Source organism: Pungitius pungitius, chromosome 19 (assembly GCF_949316345.1).
Source record: "Pungitius pungitius chromosome 19, fPunPun2.1, whole genome shotgun sequence".
Classification (NCBI taxonomy): domain Eukaryota; kingdom Metazoa; phylum Chordata; class Actinopteri; order Perciformes; family Gasterosteidae; genus Pungitius; species Pungitius pungitius.
Genome location: NC_084918.1, coordinates 7,452,323 through 7,473,733, shown reverse-complemented (window position 1 = coordinate 7,473,733; position 21,411 = coordinate 7,452,323). Strand labels below are relative to the sequence as shown.

Here is a 21,411-nt window from a genome sequence, read left to right as displayed (position 1 = left end):
TTCTTCATGTAAAGTTAAAAGATCCAATTGTGTTTTTCCCATTATCTTTTTTTTCAGATGATCTTAAAGTTGGATCATGTAGGGCTCTTTATTATAATAATATAATAACTTGACTAAACATTTTTATTTGGCAGGGTAGTAAAGGGTTAAGAGGACAGTAGACTATACCTGGAGTGACCCTACAACAGGATATTGTTATAGTTTTCAATAACCTACACGTGCCCCTCTGCTAAATCCTGGCAGATGTGGCTATCGATCGACATCAACGTGCTCCGCTCGGCCATTTGCGACACTCCACGTCGGTTGCAGACTTCTTCTTTTAGTACGTTTCCCAATGTGGCTTTTAGAATAACCGTCAAAATTCTGCCCCCCAGGCAAAATGTTCAAAGACAAAACCCAACTGTGCGACAAAGCCTAGTGTTTTTTACATTGCCTTTTGATCATTATTACCCGTCTGAATATGAATTTCATTTCCATATTATCACAAGACAGCCCACTAATAAAGAAATACAATTGCCTGCGTGGGAGCGCCATGTTTCATCATTGTTAGGTGGCCGGGACTTGATGTTGTTTGATTTGTTGAATAATAAAACCGGCTCGTCCGGTAGAGGATCAAATAGATTGTAAGCGAAGCAGACTGTACAAAGCCTTCAACCACTGCCTGCAGCTTGTATATTGTTGACACAATGCTGCAGATTGGCAATCAAAAAGATCTGAAAATGGGGTCACAGGAACACATTTTGATCCCTGCCAAAGCTGTAATCCTGATCGGGATGTAGAGAGAGAGAGGCGTAACTCCGCATGTGCAGTCGCAGAGAATGAGATCCTGGGTAAAGGGAGGCAGATGGCTCAGGTACATCGATGTAAGGGTCTGCCATTACTTATGTTGATTCAAATGTGCAAAAGAGATGGCTTATGTAAAACAGTTATATAAACAACTGATCACTTCAGCAATACCTTCCTTTATTTCCCCCCTCTTCAATCTAACAATAGGACAGCAGCATGAATTAATGAGACACTCTCAGAAAACAGATAAATGAGGACAAAGATATTTTATCTCACCTAGCTCTTCACAATTACCCTATTGCTCATACTGTGTGTGTGTGTTATTTGTGCTATTTGTTGCACTGAAAGGGAATGTAATCCGCCGAGAAACACTGGGCCTTTTTGTTGGGTGCGCGTCGATGGCTGCCACGCCGTGAAGTGCCATTCTGTCAAGTGTCAGCTTTGGAATACGGAGGTAAAACTCAGCCTCGGCATCGTCTGTCCCGACCGCTCGTCACGTTCGGCAAACAGCTCGACTTTCATTGTCTTCATATCTCCGCGGAAGTGTCCTCAAATTTCCGACTTGTCAAAGTTGTTTCGTCTTCATAATCCTCTTTGTACGACGCGGGCCCCCCCCCCCCCTCGTCGTCCTCCCCTCTACGAAACCAACGCTGACAGCAACAATGTCTCTTTGATTGCACGAAATATCGTGCTCCGGTGTCATTACACAGCGCTGTCCTAGTTTTTTGGGGGGGGAGTCATTGCCTGCTGCTTTACAGAACCGGCAACCAGTGCGGCCCCCAGTGGGTCGCAAACCGGCACGTGGCCCCGACAGGGTCAAATTTGGAGTGGGGGGGAAACAGAGCGACCTCCATCAAGGTCAAGAGCAAAGCAGCAGATATCTGCTGAGCAGCGGGAAAAACAACTTGTGTCCGATATGGGCAATTTATCAGGTATTGACCTCATACCCATCACCATTTTTCACAGACGTTCCGCATCACATATCCAAGTCCCACCACGTCGATGATGATTAATACTGGGAAAACCGAGCTGCTCGTGGAAAGAACCATATCATCCATTAAAGCACTTACGCGTTCCAAACAGGAACCACTGAATAATTGACTTAGTTACAGCGGAGCGAAGCAAACTTTTGATGGTTTTGATGGTCTGGTGAAATACTAAAATTCCCTTTTGCATTAGATGCTTTGTTTGTCTCTTTCCTATTTGGCAAACATTTACATGTACGAGCAGCTAAATAATTAACACATTCTAAAAAAGATAAGCAGGGGTGAATGATTGGGAGCGGGGGGAGAGCCGGAGAGAGAGAAATGCTTCCGCTCTTAGTTGTTTGCCAGGTAAGCATTTTTACATGTGGGCGGAGGAGTGAAAATAGAGATCACACAGGCAGAGTTATGGTAATGATCCGCTTCGGGTTCTCGTGCTCAACCTTTTTACAGCAACCCGTATCAGCCTGATATGTTAATAGGCACAATGGGATTTGGGTTTGATTAAATGTCAATGCCTGAAGGGAAAGTGTGGAAAGAGAGAAGAGGGGGAGAAAAAAAAAGCTAATTTCTCAGAATAAGAGATGTGGGCTGTTCTGGGCTCAATGGGCCTTTTGCCATCCATGGAGTACATTGGTTAGTCACACAATATGGGACAGCTAAGGTTGTGTATATTCCCAGAGGATCGAGCCCTGACATGCTGGTGAGTCGGAAGGGACGAGCTGTCCTTCTCTGGAAGGTGAGTCACCTTTCACGACGGCCCGTAATTGTGAAAAAGAGCATCATGGCGGGTAAACTGTGCAGATACACCAGCGGTCCTCGTGGTAATGGGGCAGGATGGATCAAAGTGAGGGAGGGGAATCGCGAGAAGGATGCAGGCGGGACACAATGGACGGTCACAATCCACGGAAAAGGAGTGGCTCATTCTCAGGGAAGAGGCTGTGTACCTCCTGCTGGTTTTGAACCGGTCTTCGTGTCCTAAATTGGGGGTCCATCTTGCGAGACACTTGGATCTCTGGAGACGCAGCTGTTCTGTTGCCGTGGCGTTTCTCATAGAAAACAACCGGGGGTGGCTGAATCCATCACACTCTGCACCTCTTGGAAGTCAAGAGGAGCAAGATGGGTGCCTCCCCCCACTACCACAAGAGCGATGAGACACAGCTTTCTGTCTTCTTCTTCCTCTTCTTTTTCATTCCACGCCGATAATTGGGAAACCAGAGGCAGAATTCATAGGTTGTGTGAAGGAGGGACTGGCCTTGGATCACTGACCAGGTCCTTCATTCATCCTAATCTTCTCTCGTAGTCAGAAACACTTGATGAATTGGAGCCCATGGTGCTTTGGATTATTTTTTATCTCTTGGAGTTGTTAATCAGACTGCATTTTATCTTTTTTTAATTCAATTTCACTTGATAAAACCTTGATTAAGTCAACACATTATTTATAATTTGCAAGACTTGCATGACGTCTGCGCTTTTTCTAAACCAAATTATTGAAATATTGTGTTCTTTGATGATTTTTCTTTCTCGTGTGCCCTTCACAGTGGGGCTCCACTACAGAAGAGCTTCTATAAGGAAGGACATCACAGCGGGGGAAATGGGTGTTATCCAGGGCCTGGATCTCACAGCACCAACCTAAACACCTCAAGCTCTCTGAGGACTGGGTAATTATACATTAATCAACACATGTGGTGCCGTGTCTCTTTAACTCACCACCCCCCCCCCCCCCCCCCCCCCATCCCCTCCTAAAGAAAAAGAGGAGTTGAGACAGACAAGCGTGACTAATGTGAATGCCCTGTAGAGGGCAATATTGTCTGCTGCGGAGGGGGGAATATTGTGAATGGGCTCGTGAACGTCTTCATGTTTCTACGCGATGACAATGAGATCTCTGTACTCTTCAGTAATCTAACAAGGTGATGAATGAACAACGTATGCATTATCCCAAATGGAAACCTTTTTCGTTGCTGAGATAAAGAAGATGTCTTCATCACCCGGCATTTCACTGAATGTGTCAACAAATTTTCCGGCTGCAGCTTCATGAATTTCTTTGCAAAAGGTGTCCGCCCTGTCCCCCGAAATAAGTGTAAAAACAGTTTTGAACAAACATGATCAGAGAAGCAGAGCTTGAAGAATTTGGCTAAATCTTCTCCCTGAGAGCTGCAGGTTATTGGCTTCCTTATTTAATCTGACAGATTTAATATAAAACAGGTGATGCCTGTGCTTCTCTCAATGGCCGTGGCTTGTGGGCCCTTCTTCGGGATTGGCAGAAGCACATGACTCCGGTGCTCACCGTCCAGGTTCGGGACAAAGCTACTCTTTTACCTCCAGGGCCCGCTCCACAACGGCTCGTGTGTGAGCATGGAAAAAAGAGTGGAAATCAAACCTCCTCTGTAAATACACGAAAGGTCAGCGATGACGTCAGAGTCCGGGGGACAGCCTCCTCCGTGATTTTGCGGCCTGTTGCCGACGCCTGATCCGTTTGCAGCTCTTTATATTTTGCACTCTTTGCTCCCTGACCATGATCCCGACATTAATACGACCAAACCCTTCTGCTTTAATTGTGTGACGGTGTGTCATCCGCTGGTCAGAAGTCTGGTGACTGATTTATGTTGAGCAGACAGCTACGAGAGTAAACTATTTTTAGTTCAAAAGCTTGATTAAAAAACAAGTTCTGGGATTAATTTTGATGTAGTTTATTAATGAACTTTAGTTTTTTTCATGCAGTGCTCTTCTCCCACTGCCAGGCAATGCCCGAGGTCTCATCCCACTTTATTGTTCTTCTATTATGACTGACTGCAAAGAAGTGTGCACATCTACCATGCATGGCCTTATTGTTTGGCCATGACCCTCAACTTGACTGTATGTAGCTTTTTCCAGAGTGTTCCTTGATGTCTCGCCAGGCCTCTTCTTCTCTGTTTCTGTTCTTCCTCGACATTTATTTTTGCAAACAAGTGTTTGTTTTACTCGAAAAATCGTCGCAAATGTGTCTCTGATAGGCAGGCCTGACTGAAACACAATCCCTTTCCTCCATTATTCACGGCTTTGTGTGGGAAGATTGATGCCACATTCCTGAGCTGGTTTTGTTTTTAATATTATCATTAATTCAATCACATCCGGGGGATAAACAGGACATCTTGACTGGTCAGCTAAGAAATGTCTTCTGTTTAAGTAAGACTTCTATGAACATTGATGAATTATTCGGGGATAACTGGTGGACTTTAAATTTGGTCCAAGCATGCCTTCAAAGAATAGGTATGGGTCGTTTTTTCGTCCAGATGATGTGGATGGTCATTATTTATCCGGAGGGACAGACCTAACAGCAGTCTGGGAGGCAGCCAGCCCCTCCTGGAGGTTCTGTAAGCACAACTTTCCCCTTTCCACAGAGCCTGTTTTTGAAAGGGTTTTTTACATGTGGCTCACATCTGTATCCAGAGCATGAAGCTGCTTCACTGACACCAATTTATACAGGAACAAATATGAGTGTTAGTCTTTTCAGTGCAAATTGTTAACCATAAATCATCTGATGGACACCTCCCCCCCCCCCCCCCCCCTCTGGTAATTAAGTGTTGACAAAAGTGTAACAAAACTAAGATGAATGAATATGTTCATTGTTGTGTGCATACACTTATGTCTGTGTAGATGACGGACAGAACAGCACAGTGGCTTAAATGTTGAATATGTAGATGCACATTATTGTGCGTTACATCATGTCCAGAGTTGTGTTGCCAGATGTTACCTGTGACCAAACTAATTTTGCAGGACCGAGAGCTCACATGTTTCTAAGCTAATTCATCCAATCAAACAACGGAGCTTTTTCTCTTACAAAGCCTTTTTTATTCATGAAAAGTGGGAGTTTTTGATCCGTCGAAGCCTCTTGCAATTAACCTGGAACAACACATTGGACAAGTCTGAGTTGCTGACATTGTGCAGCTGCTGCAGCCTCAGCACTCTCCAAAAGCACTGTGTTGTTCAGGGATTTAATGTGCAGCACTAAAGCTCACACTGCAGATTATACCAACATACAATAATCATGATTATTGATTAATATTGTGATCATCAAGTCCCCATCTGAATGGTCTTTAGCACCAATTTGACTGCACGTTAAAAGATTTTTTCAATTTCAGTCAAGTAAACGGGTGGGTTGGTCACAGAAGAGTCAGTTGGTAATGAGTGTTTATTATAAATCAAACGTCTAAGATTTGTCAGAGGGCTTGTTTTAAGAGCACAGAGGCCTAAAATAACGCAATAATTATGAGTCACCTTGCCACTCAGCTTATTTTTTTCTCCACCAAAGTACCCACTCCATCTTTGCAAAAACACATTTATAGTGTGGCTATGTACATGTAATATTTTTGGATCATATGGGAATAAAAAAAAACCCCACTGCCTGTCAGATTTTATGTTTTGTTCGTCTGCCAAAGTAAAGGTTTGACAAGAAGGAACATTCAGTCATTACCACTGGCAACCATAACTTTTCACCCTGGAGCTGACGGCTTCCCCGACTGCTGCTATCTGATTCCCATCCAACCGTAGTGGGAAAATAGCACATAAACAAACAGGTGAGCGAGTTAAAAAATACAATTAGACCCAAATATAAAGCACATGCGCACACACACACACACACACACACACGTATACAGCACAAACAAATGCAAAAAAAACCATACAAACTGTCCGCCTGCCTCTGTCGCTCCCTCTCCTCAGGTGTATATATGGGCTCATTGACACCGTCTGCCAGTCCGCTGCCATGCCGCGCCACATTTAGCCCCGCAAGAAGTGCCAGACTGCCGCTGAGCGGAGGCACGGTGAGGAGGTTATTAATGGCCTTCCTTATTTTAAACGACAGTGTGCAAACACTGGTGGCACCATGCAGACCTTGCGGAGCTGCAAGCGCGTCTTTCATCCCATCTGTCTTCGCGGCACTCGGTCTCCTTGGCCCTAATGGGCCGGTGGCTGTCGCTGTGTCAGTTTTTTCTTTTCTTTACTGACACACCCTTGTCTGTCCGGTGGGTCGCACATGAAGGAACGCAGCATTTCTTCCCCATCAATTGATGGGTTGCTCCTCTTCCATGAATATTTTTAGATTATGGCACAGTCTTTTCAAACTAAAAGTTGTCCAACAACTTGTATATTACTTGTACATTACATTGTTATTTTTTTAGCAGATACTGTCCCGATGTCAAAGGTGGGCTTCCTCAAGCCCTCACGTTATATCCCTGCCCTTTCCTCCTTCACTACCCTCCTTATCCTCTATACCTTTCATTCTTCAGAGCCCCAACACCCATCACCACACCCCGCTGTGAGTTTTGACATCTGTCTGATGTATGCCTCTCCTTTCTCTCACAGGACCTGGGCTCACATGGACAGCCTATCAATCACTGCGCAGGCCTTCCTCCTGCAGAGCTCAGCCAATCAGGAGTCATTGTGTTTGATACAAATGCGGTGGTCCGAGCATAAATGAGTGAATGCTTGCACGCGTATTTGAACGCGGTGTTGTTTATCGATGCTTTCGCGCGTCTGTATTGTCTGACTGACGTCGTACGAGTGAACCTCATGCAGAGCTGCCTGCACAGTTTCCCATGCTTCTAGACCCAATAAGTTGTTTTCCATATGTTGTGAGGGTCAAAGGGAATGAGGCATGTTACTCCACCACATGTGCAAATAAATCTGGCAATGAAGATAGATATGTGATTACGATACCCGCACGTACACCCATAAAAGTCATTCAGAATTGATTTAGGATGATTGGATTCATATTGTGTCACTGACCCAGTGGCATCATGTAAGATTAAGTAGCACTTGTCTGGGCAATAACAAAGACTGGCAGTCCGAGTGACAACCTATTGGCGCCCTCCAGACATCATAACGAGGCTATAGTGGAACGCATTATGCATTGGTCATTTCGCTCCATCGCCGCTCAGATGACGGACCCGAAGAAGGAAGCGGGGACATTTCAAAATCCAACGCTTCCGCTCTCCGAGTTTTCGATTAATAAACGGTATGAATATCAGGGAGGGGGTAGGCACATCCCGTGAGACTTTGACATCGGTAGTGCGGGCTGTATCTGGATGTCCAGGGGATTGGCTTCAGTTGTCATCCAACCCCCAAAATCCACCACTTCAGTGACTCCCTGCGGTACTTTGATCTTAGACTCTGAAAACGTATCCGCTAGGTAAGCGCAAATGGGAAATGACTCATTGCCAATGAGGTTTTAGAGCAGATTGTCAGCTGTAATGTGCGGGCATCATGACCCATGTCCTGTATTTTTTCTGTTTTAGACTATTAAGAGAACATTTTCATCAAAGTCTGCAACTTTAAAATACTCATCCCAGATTTCTCTTGGACTATATTTGAGGTATAATGAGTCAGTGTAGTGTTCGAGGTTAAGCAAACATGAGATACATCATGCTATGAATGAATGTGACATGCCCCCTGTAACCACTGCCAGCAGGAAATCTAACATTACCATATGTTTAAAGGAGACATTTGTCAATTTCTAAGCTGACAAAGTTAGTATTTTATTTCAAGTAATTGCAATTTTTGTGTCAGTGACTCAGGTCAGTTTTAAACATTTGAATAATGTAATAAGGTGCCTGAGATGTTTATTTTTAAAAGGTAATGATGCCATTTCTAAGTGTACATAGTCCAAAAGTAAATTCTTTGCAGACAATTCAAGGTGAATTTGAGTGATATATAGCAGTGGTGGTTTTAATATTTTATTGCAAAATGGACTTTCCCTACAACTTGAGGTAGGAAAATATGTAGATGCATACATTGACAAAAAGACAATGAATTGACCATTATATTGATCGTAGCTTAAGAGAGCTCAGACCTGGTAAGAAATACATCTGATTCTTCAACATCCAGTTTGAATTACAGCTGTTGTTGTCTCAAATAGAGATGGATGGATATGACCTGAAAACAATACAGGGTGACAACATCCAGTATAATGCGATGCACGATGAAGCCTAGCAGAGGAGGGATGAGTTTACTTCCCGACCTGCAGGGAGTTTTAATTAAACCACTTCATCGGGAAAAATAACCAAAGAAACAAAACCCATCACAATGACAATCACAACCACAAATAAAAAAAAATAAAAAACCTATAGCAGCATCCTTTATGAATCATATTGATATAGAGAATAATCATATAAAAATAAATGCATAACAATTTATTTCCCAATCATTTAAAAAGTAAAAAATATGACAAATAAACCTTGCCATAGCACTAGTAAAAATGTGCCAATACAATGGATTCATCCTTAAGTGCCATTATAACGTTATATCGACTTCTAGAATCAGATTTAATGGCATAAAAACACAAATGTGATTCTATATACAAACATTTTTAGAAAGATTTCCCATATAAATGTCCAGCTGAAGATGACAAATTGTACACTCAGTGCGAGTGAATACTGACAGTTTCTCATTGTGAATGTGTCAAGTTTTTGTTGCTGTGTGTACGCCGTCATGGAGACGACCCTTAACCCCTAGAATGTAGCGTAGCCAGAAAGGTTTCAGTCGTTCAGTTTGACAACGGGGCTCGATTGCCCGCCTATTCAACGGCCCAAGTGTGCTTTCAGTTTGGAGAAGCCGCCCTCCGGGGGCACTCAAATCACGGCGAACACCCGGAACGCCTTTCCTCCGGGAGGGTTTTGAAGGCTGCAGGGAAAAAGGCAAAGAAGAGGGAGAGTCAGTCTGGGTGCGGCGCCTGTCAGATACCGAAAGTGTCCCGGCCTTTTGTAGAGAGACCTAGATGACACGCGCACACACACACACACACGCACACACACAAACAAACGTCCACATCAGAGCTGTCTGGCACTCTGATGACAGGTAGGACACGTGCAGATAGAGGTTGGGGCTCCCGGAGCAAACGGATAAACCCACCCGTTCTTAACAAAAACACGTGTGTTAATCCGACAAAGGCAGACGTGTTGTGGCGTTAAAGGAGACAGATGAATGATGGGCAGACACTTAACAGACGTCAGGCATCTCAGTTAAGTGACAAAGAATAATGGAGGGAAGAAAAGGGGGAAGGCAGTGTAGAATAAATGAGATGTGTGTTTGTCCTCTACTCCGGTCATGTTAACAATAGGCATTCTGCAGACCATTAAACAGCCCAAAGGTGGTGCAATTTTATAGTTCAAAAAACTGGAATGCACCACACCGTATGTGGGTCACTCTTAAGCCTCGTGCAGACGCCGGTGTGGACCTGCAACCATAATGCTGTTGTAAAGTGGTACAGCTTGATTTAACACATGCTCTAGTTTTTTTTTTTTATGTTCAAATGCAAACACAAGCTCCCTTCTTTGCGATTCCCTTTCAGCATCAGAAGACCCAGCATGTGGCAGGATGGTGACAAATGGCTATCATTATTATTGTGAAACAACTAATACATGCACAAAGGGTTCGTCAAAACAGTACGTCCTTCAGCATCAGCACATTATTAATATGTAACCTTGTGAAAAAAGTAAACCTTCTCAGTCCTCTCATTGTAGAAGAGCCGATTTGTCTTCTATAAGGGGAAATTTGAATTGGGCAGTTACTTTATTGCCTGGTTTGAATTTCCCTACAATACAAATAGCCAAAGTATAACCTTCTCTGTCCTACTTGGATCTAAAAGTATGTTTGGGGAGGCTTGTGAAGGTTGGTGTGTAACATGTGTTTTGTCTTTTTTTAACCCTTACAGAGCCCTCATGTTGAAGAAACTCAAAATGTGTTGGAACTATTAACCAAATCCAAAGCTTTCTGTTGAAGCCTAATCTTTAAATTGCTTCTTAACAAGTCTAAGGTAACAAGCTCCAAATGAAACTACCAAGACTAAAGTCAAACTGTAATGATAATACAAACAAATTGCCTCTCTTGTACATGGCCGGATTTCCACCTGTATTTCCCTCTGCCATTGTTTGATGAGATGCAGTAGGGCACTGATTTGGGAGCTCCACTTTATTACAAGTTTATACACCAAATTAGTCGGACTCAAACGGTCCAACCCTGTATTGATCCCCTTTGTGTTTGATGCTGGCCGATCCATTTTACGCATATTTGTTCATCTGAGCCACTCTATTGAGATTTATACCCTTGTCTGCAAGACAAAAAAAAATCCGATTTATTTTAACTAGTGGCATGTTAATCCCCCTTCCATGCACGCTGCATGAGCGATCTGATGAACTGCCAGCACATTGAAAGGACTAGATCCACAAGGGAGGGCCCAGTGGGTACATTTATCTCATTCACCTGAGAGCCATTTGATTGCAATTCCTTTTCTTGGAGTTCTGTCGCAAAATTATCCCTCATTTTAAAACGTTGGCATCTCATCATAACATTTGCACATGACAAGGATTCCATACTTCTCTGAGAAAATTCCATTTTGGTATGAGGCAATGTAGTGTTTCCGCTTGTCCACTGGCATCACATCGATGTAGCCACCCACATCGTTCCTGACGACGCCAGCGTGGACGGCTGCTCGGCATATGCTGGATTTCTACGTAGGCATCCAAGAGAAAAGTTAGAAACTTTTACACATTGGTTTCCGTAGTGAATAGTTCAGCTCCAACAGCTCGAACTTACGTCGGAGTAAATTCTGGTGCCGATTACTCTGGATATGTGAGGATTCTCTTGTAAACAGTTTCTCGGGCAGTATAACCTAAAAAAAAGGGGACATTCGGACATGGTAAATGCTTTAAACTTACATGATGCTGGAGAACTAATATTATGCATGCAGGAAGACATGAAGTCAGATTCATACCTCGGACAATGTTTTGTAGGCTTTTGGTATGAACACATCTGTGCAACTGTGGTTTCACATGTGATGGCTTTGACTGCAAGAAAGAATTACACAGAGTTTCAACACACTTAGTTGCAGCACAGCCTATAATGAGTCATTTCATGCAAAATATTACACAGATTGAGTTTTTGTCAGACTAACCTGTTACTCTGGAAACTGTGAATGAATTAGCACTCAGATATTTTCTGTCAAGAGGAAACAAACATCTACATGAAACTGCGTTGTTTTCACTCACTGTGGGAATATTTTACCGATCTTACTGTCAAATATCGTCAGTATAAGTCATGGCGAGGTTTCTAATATTATCGTCTCTCACCCAAGAGATTGAACTCCGTTCTTGTTGGATTTAATGAAAAAGTCCTTTCTGCCTTGTCGCGTTACGTCCATCCATCCTCCGTCATTATCTATGACACCAGCATGTAGACCAGCTCTGCACACACTGGATTGCTGCAAAAACAATATTGGATTCACAACATAACATCCCTGACCCAGTAGTAAGCAAGTAGTACTTTTTTTCTTCTTCCGTAGTACACTTGGATGGGCTTAATATTGACCGCATCATTTGCAATACTCAGCCTGGGCATCTTGCGTACTCACCATTTCATAGTATACTGTCCCAACTACTTTTCCTTTAGCATCCAGGCACCCAGCCGGACACTCATATCTGTGTGAGAAATATGGGAGAAATGAGGTGAAGTCATCCATTCACTCCATTTTGTGGTGGTGTTGTTTTTCATATCATATTTGATAGGAATTTTACCGATTACACGGTGTTCCTTTGCACTGATCTCGGAGCTTAGTGTCACAGGTCACGATCTGAGCTGAAAAACAAACATGAATGCCTTTTAGCGCTCGTACAGGAACCAACATGCATGACGTGGCTGCTCTGATGCAGGCGACTGGTTTCCTAAAGAGAAGAACTCTTGCAACAAGGTTCGGGGCTGGTAAGCCACGGAGGAAGTGTCTCAGTTTACAAGCACAGTCCTGTTTCACTGAAGTGAGGAAGACATTTAAAAACCGCATGGAGCTCCTCATCACCCGCCCTCCTCCATCTCCCCCCTCAACCGGCTGAAAGGTAACACACACACACACTCAGTGGATCAAGTTGAAATAGTTCTCACATCCCTGGTTCGAAGAGTGAATTGCAATATTAAGAAAACTTTAATCACATTACTTCAGGTTACTTCAGAACATCAAGGGAATTTAAGATACATGAAATCCCACTTTTTTTGTGATTGTTATCTCTGTATTATTACAGGGTGAACACTAAATTATTGGGGTACGAACAAATCTTTTAAAACTATTTTCTTTTAAATACTGTCATACATTTCCTGCCACCAGATCTGTCCCCCCCCCCTCCACCACTCCCCCCTCATTTCAAGGTGAAACAGGATCCAGGATAAACAGTTAAATGGCAGCTTACACATCTGCTGTGTGTTGACCACTTCATTCCTCTGCAGGTCTCGTGTGGGGGGCTTGGTGGGGGCTGCAGCGGGGAGACTGGGAGGCTCTGGTTTGGAGGCCCTCGACCGGGGCTTCTGTGGCGTATGGGGGGCCTCCAGCTCAATGAAATTGTTTTCTTCTGTTTCCTCTTTTGGAGGGCTAGAGCCGTCATCTTCAAGTAAAGTCACAAAAACAGGGTCTTTTTTTAGTCTGTATTCCCCTCAGGGTTTCTCACACTGTCTTTATTTATTTTGCAGACACATACCTTTGTAGCAGAGGTTGTCTTTGCAGCCTCCTCCGTAGCTGGGAGGGCAGGCAGAGCACGGGGTCCCATGTTTGTAAGGCGAATGCCCCCACCAGTTTCCCCTGTTCAGGTAGAATAACAGAAAAAACATTTCAAACAGAACACATTCTATACATACAAAATGAATAATCCATAAGCCCTTTTGTTTGGGATGACTTTTAACTAAAGACACGTTCAAATTTCTGCCGCAAATTGTTATGACTTCTGTTTCAACATCGAATGCGCTTACTTTGGTGAGTAGTTGCAGACAAGATAGACGGCCTTGGCCCAAATTTGTCCCCACACATTCATGTTGTAACACGTGTTGATGGCACAGCCAATCCGACTGCTGGTGGCCCAAACCAGCTGCCAAAGAATCACAAGACAGACCATGAATAACAGATGATCACTTATGACTGAATACAGTTTGAAGAGAAAAAAAGTGTAAATCAATGTTACGATCCAGGCCTAGCTACCTGTGTATAATGAGTACAAACTGGGCCGGAGCATCTGAAGGGGCAATAGGGGTCACACTCCTGAGGGTAAGGGAAGGAGTAGTCTTTCACCTCATCATACCAAGCCTGCACATGGAACGTGGGTGGGCGATGCCTGGGGAGATGAGTAAGCGAATATACTGTATGTTTCAAAAAAACATGTATAGCGTCATTTATTTGGTGTGGAGGTTGGTAGTAAAGCTTTCAAGAACGTGTATGCATGATAGGCATAGATTACATTTTGTTAGTGCAAAAAAAGGTTTGTCAAACATCTAGCCACATCTGTTGCCACTGAGCATTTAGCTGTCAATCAAACATGTGTGCTCACTGAAAAGACTGAAATTGAAAAGATTTGCCACTAATTTGGCAGCACGTTTGGTTACTCAATCTGATTAGGATTAAGTCAACAACTTGAATGTGGAGGGATATGATCAGAGGTGGAACAGCAGTGCTGTTTTCAGACACACTATTGGGGGAGTGTAGCAAATGATATGTCCTGTGTGTGTTGGTGTTGTAACAAGCAGTTGTGCGAACTAAAAGCCTACAAAATAAATTCTAAATGAGTTCAAAAAAATTACTTATTCTTACTATTTAAAAGTACAGTCCTAACAAAAACGGCCACATTTGTCTTTTATATAGCCTCTATTCATCCAAGTTATTGATATTAAGGATGTAAATCTTTCCAAAGGGTTCCTGCAGAATGTTGCATTTTCATTTCATGTTTGTAAAATCAAATGATACATAAAGTCTGTTCTTATCAATGTGCCCGTCTGCAGAATTAGACGCATGCCTCCCGTCAAGCGCACTTTGAAGACCTTAAACCTTTTCAGCAAAGCAACCCTTTTTAACCTTAACCGTGGATAAAATAAAATTCTCCGTATGCAGAGAGGGTTTGAGCTCCATGGTTGTTTACCTCCCCCAGTGTGCTCCCAGGTTCTGTCCAATCTGTGGCAGTAAACTGGCAGGACCGTGCTCCCACAGGCAGGTTTCTGCCCACTCCTCTGCCGTGCGCTCCAACTCCGTGTCCCACACCTGCACAGGAGGTGAGATGCAAGACAGAAAATGTCAGGATTATGTTTCACACTGAGTCAAAATATCCCGACGCATCACAAAGCTGCTTATGCTGCAGCTAATGGGCCATGAGACACAGCCGTGTCGGGGTCATAGAGCGGCTGGTGTGCAACTGGAGAAATTCCCTGCCTTTTAGGGTTGATACAGCTGTCAATGATGAGGGGCGGTGTTCAAACATACACCGAACGAGGATTCATTATCACATTTCATGATAACTAATAGGAGCGGCTAAGTAAGTGCAGAAGTATGTTGATGTGTTCCTGCTGTCGTAAAGAGAGCCCATTGCTGCTCAGCTGACTTTTCCCAAATGGCTTTTCCCGTAGGATCTGGTGTAAGCTGTTTTTTCTCTTAAGTAATACCTTCCATATGTCTCTGGTGAAATGTCTCTGGGTGCAAGCTTTTGTTTCACTATACCTCCCTCTGAATTGCCCTCTTAAGTTAAGTTGGGCTCTGGTTGGATACTAAGGGATCATATTCCCACTCTGGGGTTTTCAAGGAATGCAAAGACTGTCCTTCCTCTCCGCTGACCTACATTCTTCCATGAAAAAATGTAAGAAAAACTCCAGCTGTAATTCCTCTTAAGGACACTGTAAGTGCCTTTTTAATTGCACACCTTCACTTTCACCTTCAGCGTGGGTTGTCCAACGTGGCTTGTTCCTACAAGAGAGTCAATTAGTTTGAGTGTGTGTGTGCGTACGAATGTGTTTGTGTGCGTTGTAGAACACTAGCAGAGGTGTCGGGGGTTTTCACACGTTGGGCCCTGGAAGTAATAGCTTACCCTCACTGAAATGTCATCAGATAACAGACACTAAAATAACTGCCCCCACTTACACCACTGCTTCCTCCTGGGTCCGTCACCTACTTACAGTCCCACCAGAAACAACTGCTGTTCTCTGCATTACTCCCCGAAACACGCACCAAACAACAGGATGTCTGGCAGCGCTGCAAATTAATTCTTCAGCTCTTTCTGGGAATCCAGAATCCTGCTATTGAGAGGCCCCATTTGTGTAAATTAATAACGCCATGGCGATATTGTCTCGCTCTTCCGTATCGAGTCTTCTAGGCCAGATTTCAACACAAAGCCTTGTAGAAATGTTACATAATTGACGTATGGGATAAATAAACCGTTAAAGGTGTGGAGTATTTTTTTTCTCCCTTTATTGCTACATGTGCAAACAGGGAGCATAATGGGGTTCCAGCCACTTTGTCTGCAGCTGCCCGTGGTCTGTCTTTCACAATGAGGCCAAATGATCACTGACCGAGCCAGGGGTAAAACAGGAATGAGCATTTGTTTACCCGAAACTCTCCTCAGAAATGACTTCTTGGGGCAGTGATCTGAAAATCTGAATCTCAGTATTGTCAGATCTGTTTTGCTTTGTCTCAAGTTTTCCCTTTTTGCCAACCGGTGAGCTAACGGCGCTAAGAGAAGCATCGGAAGAGATTTGACCCATCGTCGGCAGTGAGGCGATGCGATTCTGTCATATTCTTCGTTTCTCTCCATTTTCTCAACGAGGGGGAATGTGGGTGATTTCGGTTCATACGATTTGTGATGCTCTTCGATTAGTGATGAATACATTCAGCAATCAAAATTGAATGAAAAAAAATACATTTCATCAAGGATTTGCAGGAAAGCAGGCTTGAAAAAAGAGTTTTGACCCAGACACACATTTGGTGTTGAACCTGGAGGAGAGTGCAGTCGAAGCTGCTCGCACAGTAATCCCAGCAGGGGACGTCATGTAACCAAGACACCCCACCCCCACACACACACACACACCACGCAACCTCACCGCACTTCTGCTGGGGCCCGTAAAGAAAAACACGTCCCCTGCTGAAGTCTTTCAACACAGTGCACACAGCATTGTGTACTTCGCTTGACACTTCATTTGAAGGGGTTTTGGGGTTCTTTTTCTTTCTCTTCCTTGGTCATCTGGTTGCATTCCAAAGGGTACAGGGGTGCACTTCCTTTGCAAGTCTCAGTTTCCTGTTCAGAGTCGATGGTGCATGCAAAGAAAGACTAAGAAAGCAAGGGAAAGATATGGGAATCGAATGAGGTGATGCTGCCTAAAAAATAAATAAGGAATGGAAGGGGAAATGTTATAAGATAGATGGTATAAGATGGTATGAGCAAGAGATAACAGAAACAGGCAAAGAGGAGAACAGCAAAAATGATCTATGTTGTCTTTCCAAACTGCCACTTTAATTTCCCACAGCAATATGGAGTAAACCGTTTTTCATGCAGCACATTCCAGCCCACATCAACTCACATCAGAAGTCCTGGGGCGGACCATTGTCTGAATCTTGTCAACCAGTGAACACCATTAGCTCCTGTTATCATGGTGCGACAGGAGCATAGTTTGACTAGAACAGCGTAGATAATTGTTGTCGGCTCGACTCGGGAAGCCGTCTGTGGCACCGTATCTGAGACAGTCTCTATTCGCTCTGTTATTGGGGTTTATCATTTCTTTTGTGTAATTAACAGCTTCAGCATTCTCACCAAAAAAACAAAAGCACCCCTTAGAATATAGCTACAGTTTCCCAAAAATGTCAATGACCAGGAATGATGGTTGGTGCTCGCCACGGCGGCCTACCAGGAAAGTCGCTGAGTCACTCCGACACCTAAAACACATGGCAGTCTGGGCGGGAGCAAGAGAATCTGTTTACATTCTCGGCGTCACATCAGCGCGGGCACTTTGCAGATAGCACACAGCCGCGGCAGCTGAGGCCAACAGAGTTGCCAGCTTTCGGGTGGCGCCTCAGCTCTTTTTGTGATAGCGTTGTCGTCTTTGCTTCACCGGAGCGCGACCTTAGGTGTGGGCCCAAGCATTCTCCCGGAACTACAGTACAGTTTTTTGGGAGAAACCGGTGAATGTGTTTTTCCTGGGTGTAACCAGCTGACCAGAACCAGGGACAAAGCCAAGACACACTGGGGAGAGTCAATGTCCCAGCTGGCCTGTGTGAGCTCTGAGGTACAGAACGTTGTGGGATGAAAATAAGTTTACACCTCTGCTTGGTTTTTTGACACTCGAGTGTGGCGATGACTTTTTATCTGGCAATTTATTCACCTAAAACACTTTCTCTAAACAATGAAGCAGTCTACTTGACACGCTCGTAAACATTGCCATAATTAAACATCTTGGGTTAATGCCAGGTTAATTTATCCAGTCCAGACCCTGATTATTGTCTGATTGAGACAAATTATCCAACAATACAATTAAAATGGCTTTCAGCAAAACTCTCACTCATCCCAAACAGAAAACTGTCAATACAGCTTCATCTTCAAGCACCGACGTCACTGCCACCTCAGACCTCCGCCGCAGCCCAAGGCCAAGTTAAACATCAATGCACGTCGGGCGTTTTTCTCTCCCATGATGCCATCTGTTTGTCTTGCAACGCTTCAAACGCTGACACTTCTATGTTTATACCTGCGGGTCAACGTTTGAGTGAGAGGCAGAGCCGCTCTTCCCCCTTCTGAAGAGGAGCATTGAAGCTTCGTGGATCACTATGGAGTGTGAATGCTTATCCAGGGAATTTTTTGGGGGGCCTCGTGTGTTGGATAATGACAGAATGGGAACGAAGCCACGCAGGGATAAGCAAGAGGGAGGCAGGGATAGGGGGGGGGGGGGTGAGAGAAAGGAAACAGATGAAGGCGGGGAGGAAAGATGGGGATTTGGATTGATGCTATCTCAGAGGTTCTGTGATGGTTGCCACAGAGGGTCACCCGGGTTATGGTTTTATACAATTGCAGGCAATAACGTAGCTGATGGCAAAATGGCTATGTATGTGCGCTTGGAACTGTGTGTGTGTGTGTGTGTGTGTTGTGTGTGCATCTGCACGCATGGGTGTGTAGGGAGAGCAGGGAAGCATGTCTATGAAGTCTTCCAGTACAGTGAAGCTGTGAGCTTTCTGAAAGGTGACAGCAGTTCAAGCCAGACTGCAGGAAAATCTGAGAAATAGGGTGCCCCTTTCAAAATAAAGTGCAGAAAATTACAGAAATTCCCTGTGACAGATATAACGGCTACAGAACTGCAAATAAGAATTTCTTTAAATGACTCTTTACTTTGTGTACCTTTCAAATTTTTTTCTTACTCTGTCCTTAGACCTTATTTTTTTACGACTCCATTTTCATTAATCTGCTATATTCCTTGCACGCTCCCATTCTTTGTTGCATGCCTCTTGACCCCTGGAGTTTAAAAAAAACAGCTAAATGTAACAGGAGACAGTAGGGAAGGAGCTATGCGCTGCTGGCTCAGCATTTCTCCGATAGAGTGTGCCTCGACCAGAGGCCTGCCGGGCAGAGTGGAGCTTTCACGCACCGTAGATGGTTCACACACACACACACACACACACACACACACACACACACACACATGGGTCCTCAAGACCAACCTCTCAATTATACAATTACACAGTCCAGCTATTGCCCCCAGCAGGAACTGTTTATTTCCCTTAACCAATGAATAATACTGCCTTTTGTTCTCTGGCTCTTTAACGTGGAGATGAAAGGATTATACGACCCCATTACTTTCTGCACACTGTATTGATTTTTAACCTTCTAAGTACTGTTGGTGGCAATGCACTGTGGCGGTCAAACAGCTCCAACACATGTAGTGCATTTTGGAAAAATTCCAAATCTAAGGAGCGCTGACTTACAGAAGGTGTGGTGTGCCTGTGTGTGTGTGTGCATTGGTGTGTTTAGTGGGGGGTAGACAGCTGGTAAAACAAGCCCCAGTGCCGTGCTCTGGTTCTAATTGCACTGTGAAAAGTGATCTGGCACTGTACACACACGTGATGGCCAAAGGATAAAGTCAAACAAATCTCTCAGCATGAGTAAAAGAAAAACACAGTAGTAATGTGATCATTGGCAAGTTGGTGGAATTCTTTTCTTCTGGCAAAACAACCCAGGTCACATGGGTACAGACGTGTGTGTGTGTGCTTTTTAAAAGGTGCTTAGATGCTGGCATGCAGCTTGTGTGTGAGCCTAGAGGGACAAGTGCCAGGCGGTCTGGTGACTGAGTCAGTTCACTAAGCTACACGATCTTTTTAGGGAGTTCGGAGCGAGGTCAATGCGTTTACCAAGCACCACTCCGTGGGAATCGCTCCTCACAAAACAAAACTCTGCATCCACCATCCACCTACCATGTACTCCATGTTGGAAGACGGAGGGTAAACCTGGCCCCTGAGCTTGTTGTGAAGGTCCAGGATGAGCTGAGCGTCCCCGTCGGTGATGGCCCTCTTCCCCCTGTGCTTGGCCCCCCGCGAGTCCCCCTCCTCGTCCATATACTTCTCCAGAATCTGCTGGAAGCCCGTGGAGTTGCGAAGCATCCCCATGGAAGCGGTCGCCTGGAGCAGCAGCAGCAGGGTCACGCCCCGAAGCCAGCGGGGAGACACGTGCCTCATCCTGGAGACGGTGACGGTGGTGGTTATCCTCTCGATGGCGAGGAACCCCGGGGGAAGGAAAGGAGGACACACCTATTTGTGTGAGCTGGGAAAGAAGATGAGAGGAGAGAACCAAACAGGATTATCGGAAGGATTGGAACCGGCGTTCTGTATCTGATTTGCTCAACAACTTGGGTCAATATTGAACTTGGTGAGGACAACGGTGGAGTTCACTGGGGGGAAATCTGGCAGACTGGGAATGACTAATGAGTGAATTAAGGAAATCACTACAAGTTTTTTTTTGTCCTTAATAAAATAGAAAGATGGCTAGGGCGCTGTCAAAAAGAAATATTTCATCAAATCACATTTAGCAGCACAGCTGCAGTTCATGCACATAATGCACAATTTAGCGAAGGAATTTAATACGATGCATACATATATTTTCAATTTTTGGTCTGCATGCTGCAAAGCTGACAGGAGCTGACACATCGTGCAAATAGCTAATGGAAAACGTGAAGAGTAGACTCGAACTGGAAATTGAAAATGGAGTGGTCCGGTTCAACGTAGACTTGGGAAAACGTCATTTACCTTTTAATGAATTGGAAAGCAGCCCGCTTCTTGATATCCTGAAAGAGATCTGGCTCTGAGAAAACTTCAGCGGCGAGAGGAAGGAATCAAAAAAAAAAAAAGTCCGCCTTCAAAGTAAGTTGAGCGGAGCTCAGGTGGAGCGGTGATGACTGTCTTATGACATATATCAGAGATGTGCTCGCTTCCCTCCTCCACAAAGAGACAGAGAGACAGATAGAGAGAGAAAGAGAGAGAGGGGGGGGAGAGAGAGAGAGAGAGAGAGAGAGTCTTCTGTCGGGATTTCTCCACCCAAAGCTGCTGAAGCATCACTTGTTCACATTCTATCCTTAAAACTTTCCTGCGCTTCTCGAGCGCCGCCCCTGGCCACGCCCCCTCCAAACGGCTGAATACGGCCCAGCCGAGACCTCCGTGCGCGTCCGTGCGCGTGCGTAAAGTTGTTCTTTTTCTCCAACGTTGGACGAGTTTGACTCTCACGTGACCACAAACCACTATCATATACAGTATTATAGAACCACTATATAAAGTCTTTAAACCGAGAGATGCAGCATTACGGCAAAGAAACGTCACTACAAAAAAAAGCAAAACGACTGCAAAGAACAT

General features: G+C 44.4%; 1 protein-coding gene across 1 annotated transcript; it reads right to left on the bottom strand.

Annotated features, from left to right (window-relative positions):
- Positions 1 to 8,472: 8,472 nt before the first annotated feature.
- On the bottom strand, positions 8,473 to 21,088 carry crispld1a (cysteine-rich secretory protein LCCL domain containing 1a). The gene is made up of 15 exons (XM_037455239.2): positions 20,812 to 21,088; positions 19,984 to 20,329; positions 14,690 to 14,808; positions 13,759 to 13,891; positions 13,533 to 13,648; positions 13,265 to 13,365; positions 12,980 to 13,171; positions 12,317 to 12,377; positions 12,154 to 12,220; positions 11,873 to 12,003; positions 11,698 to 11,741; positions 11,518 to 11,590; positions 11,340 to 11,415; positions 11,120 to 11,253; positions 8,473 to 9,428 (listed from the first exon to the last, which is right to left on the bottom strand). Exons 2-15 carry the CDS (start codon positions 20,242 to 20,244, stop codon positions 9,377 to 9,379), a joined length of 1,560 nt encoding a protein of 519 aa, XP_037311136.1. The 5' UTR covers positions 20,245 to 20,329; positions 20,812 to 21,088; the 3' UTR covers positions 8,473 to 9,376.
- Between the last annotated feature and the right edge of the window lie 323 nt (positions 21,089 to 21,411).

Excerpts from the sequence above, each read along its gene's own strand:
- crispld1a (XM_037455239.2), bottom strand. The coding sequence starts at position 20,244 with ATGAGGCACGTGTCTCCCCGCTGGCTTCGGGGCGTGACCCTGCTGCTG. Across the intron at positions 13,892-14,689 it reads CTGGGAGCACACTGGGGGAG|GCATCGCCCACCCACGTTCC; the intron begins GTAAACAACCAT and ends TCATCTCCCCAG. Across the intron at positions 11,742-11,872 it reads AACGGAGTTCAATCTCTTGG|AAAATATCTGAGTGCTAATT; the intron begins GTGAGAGACGAT and ends TCCTCTTGACAG.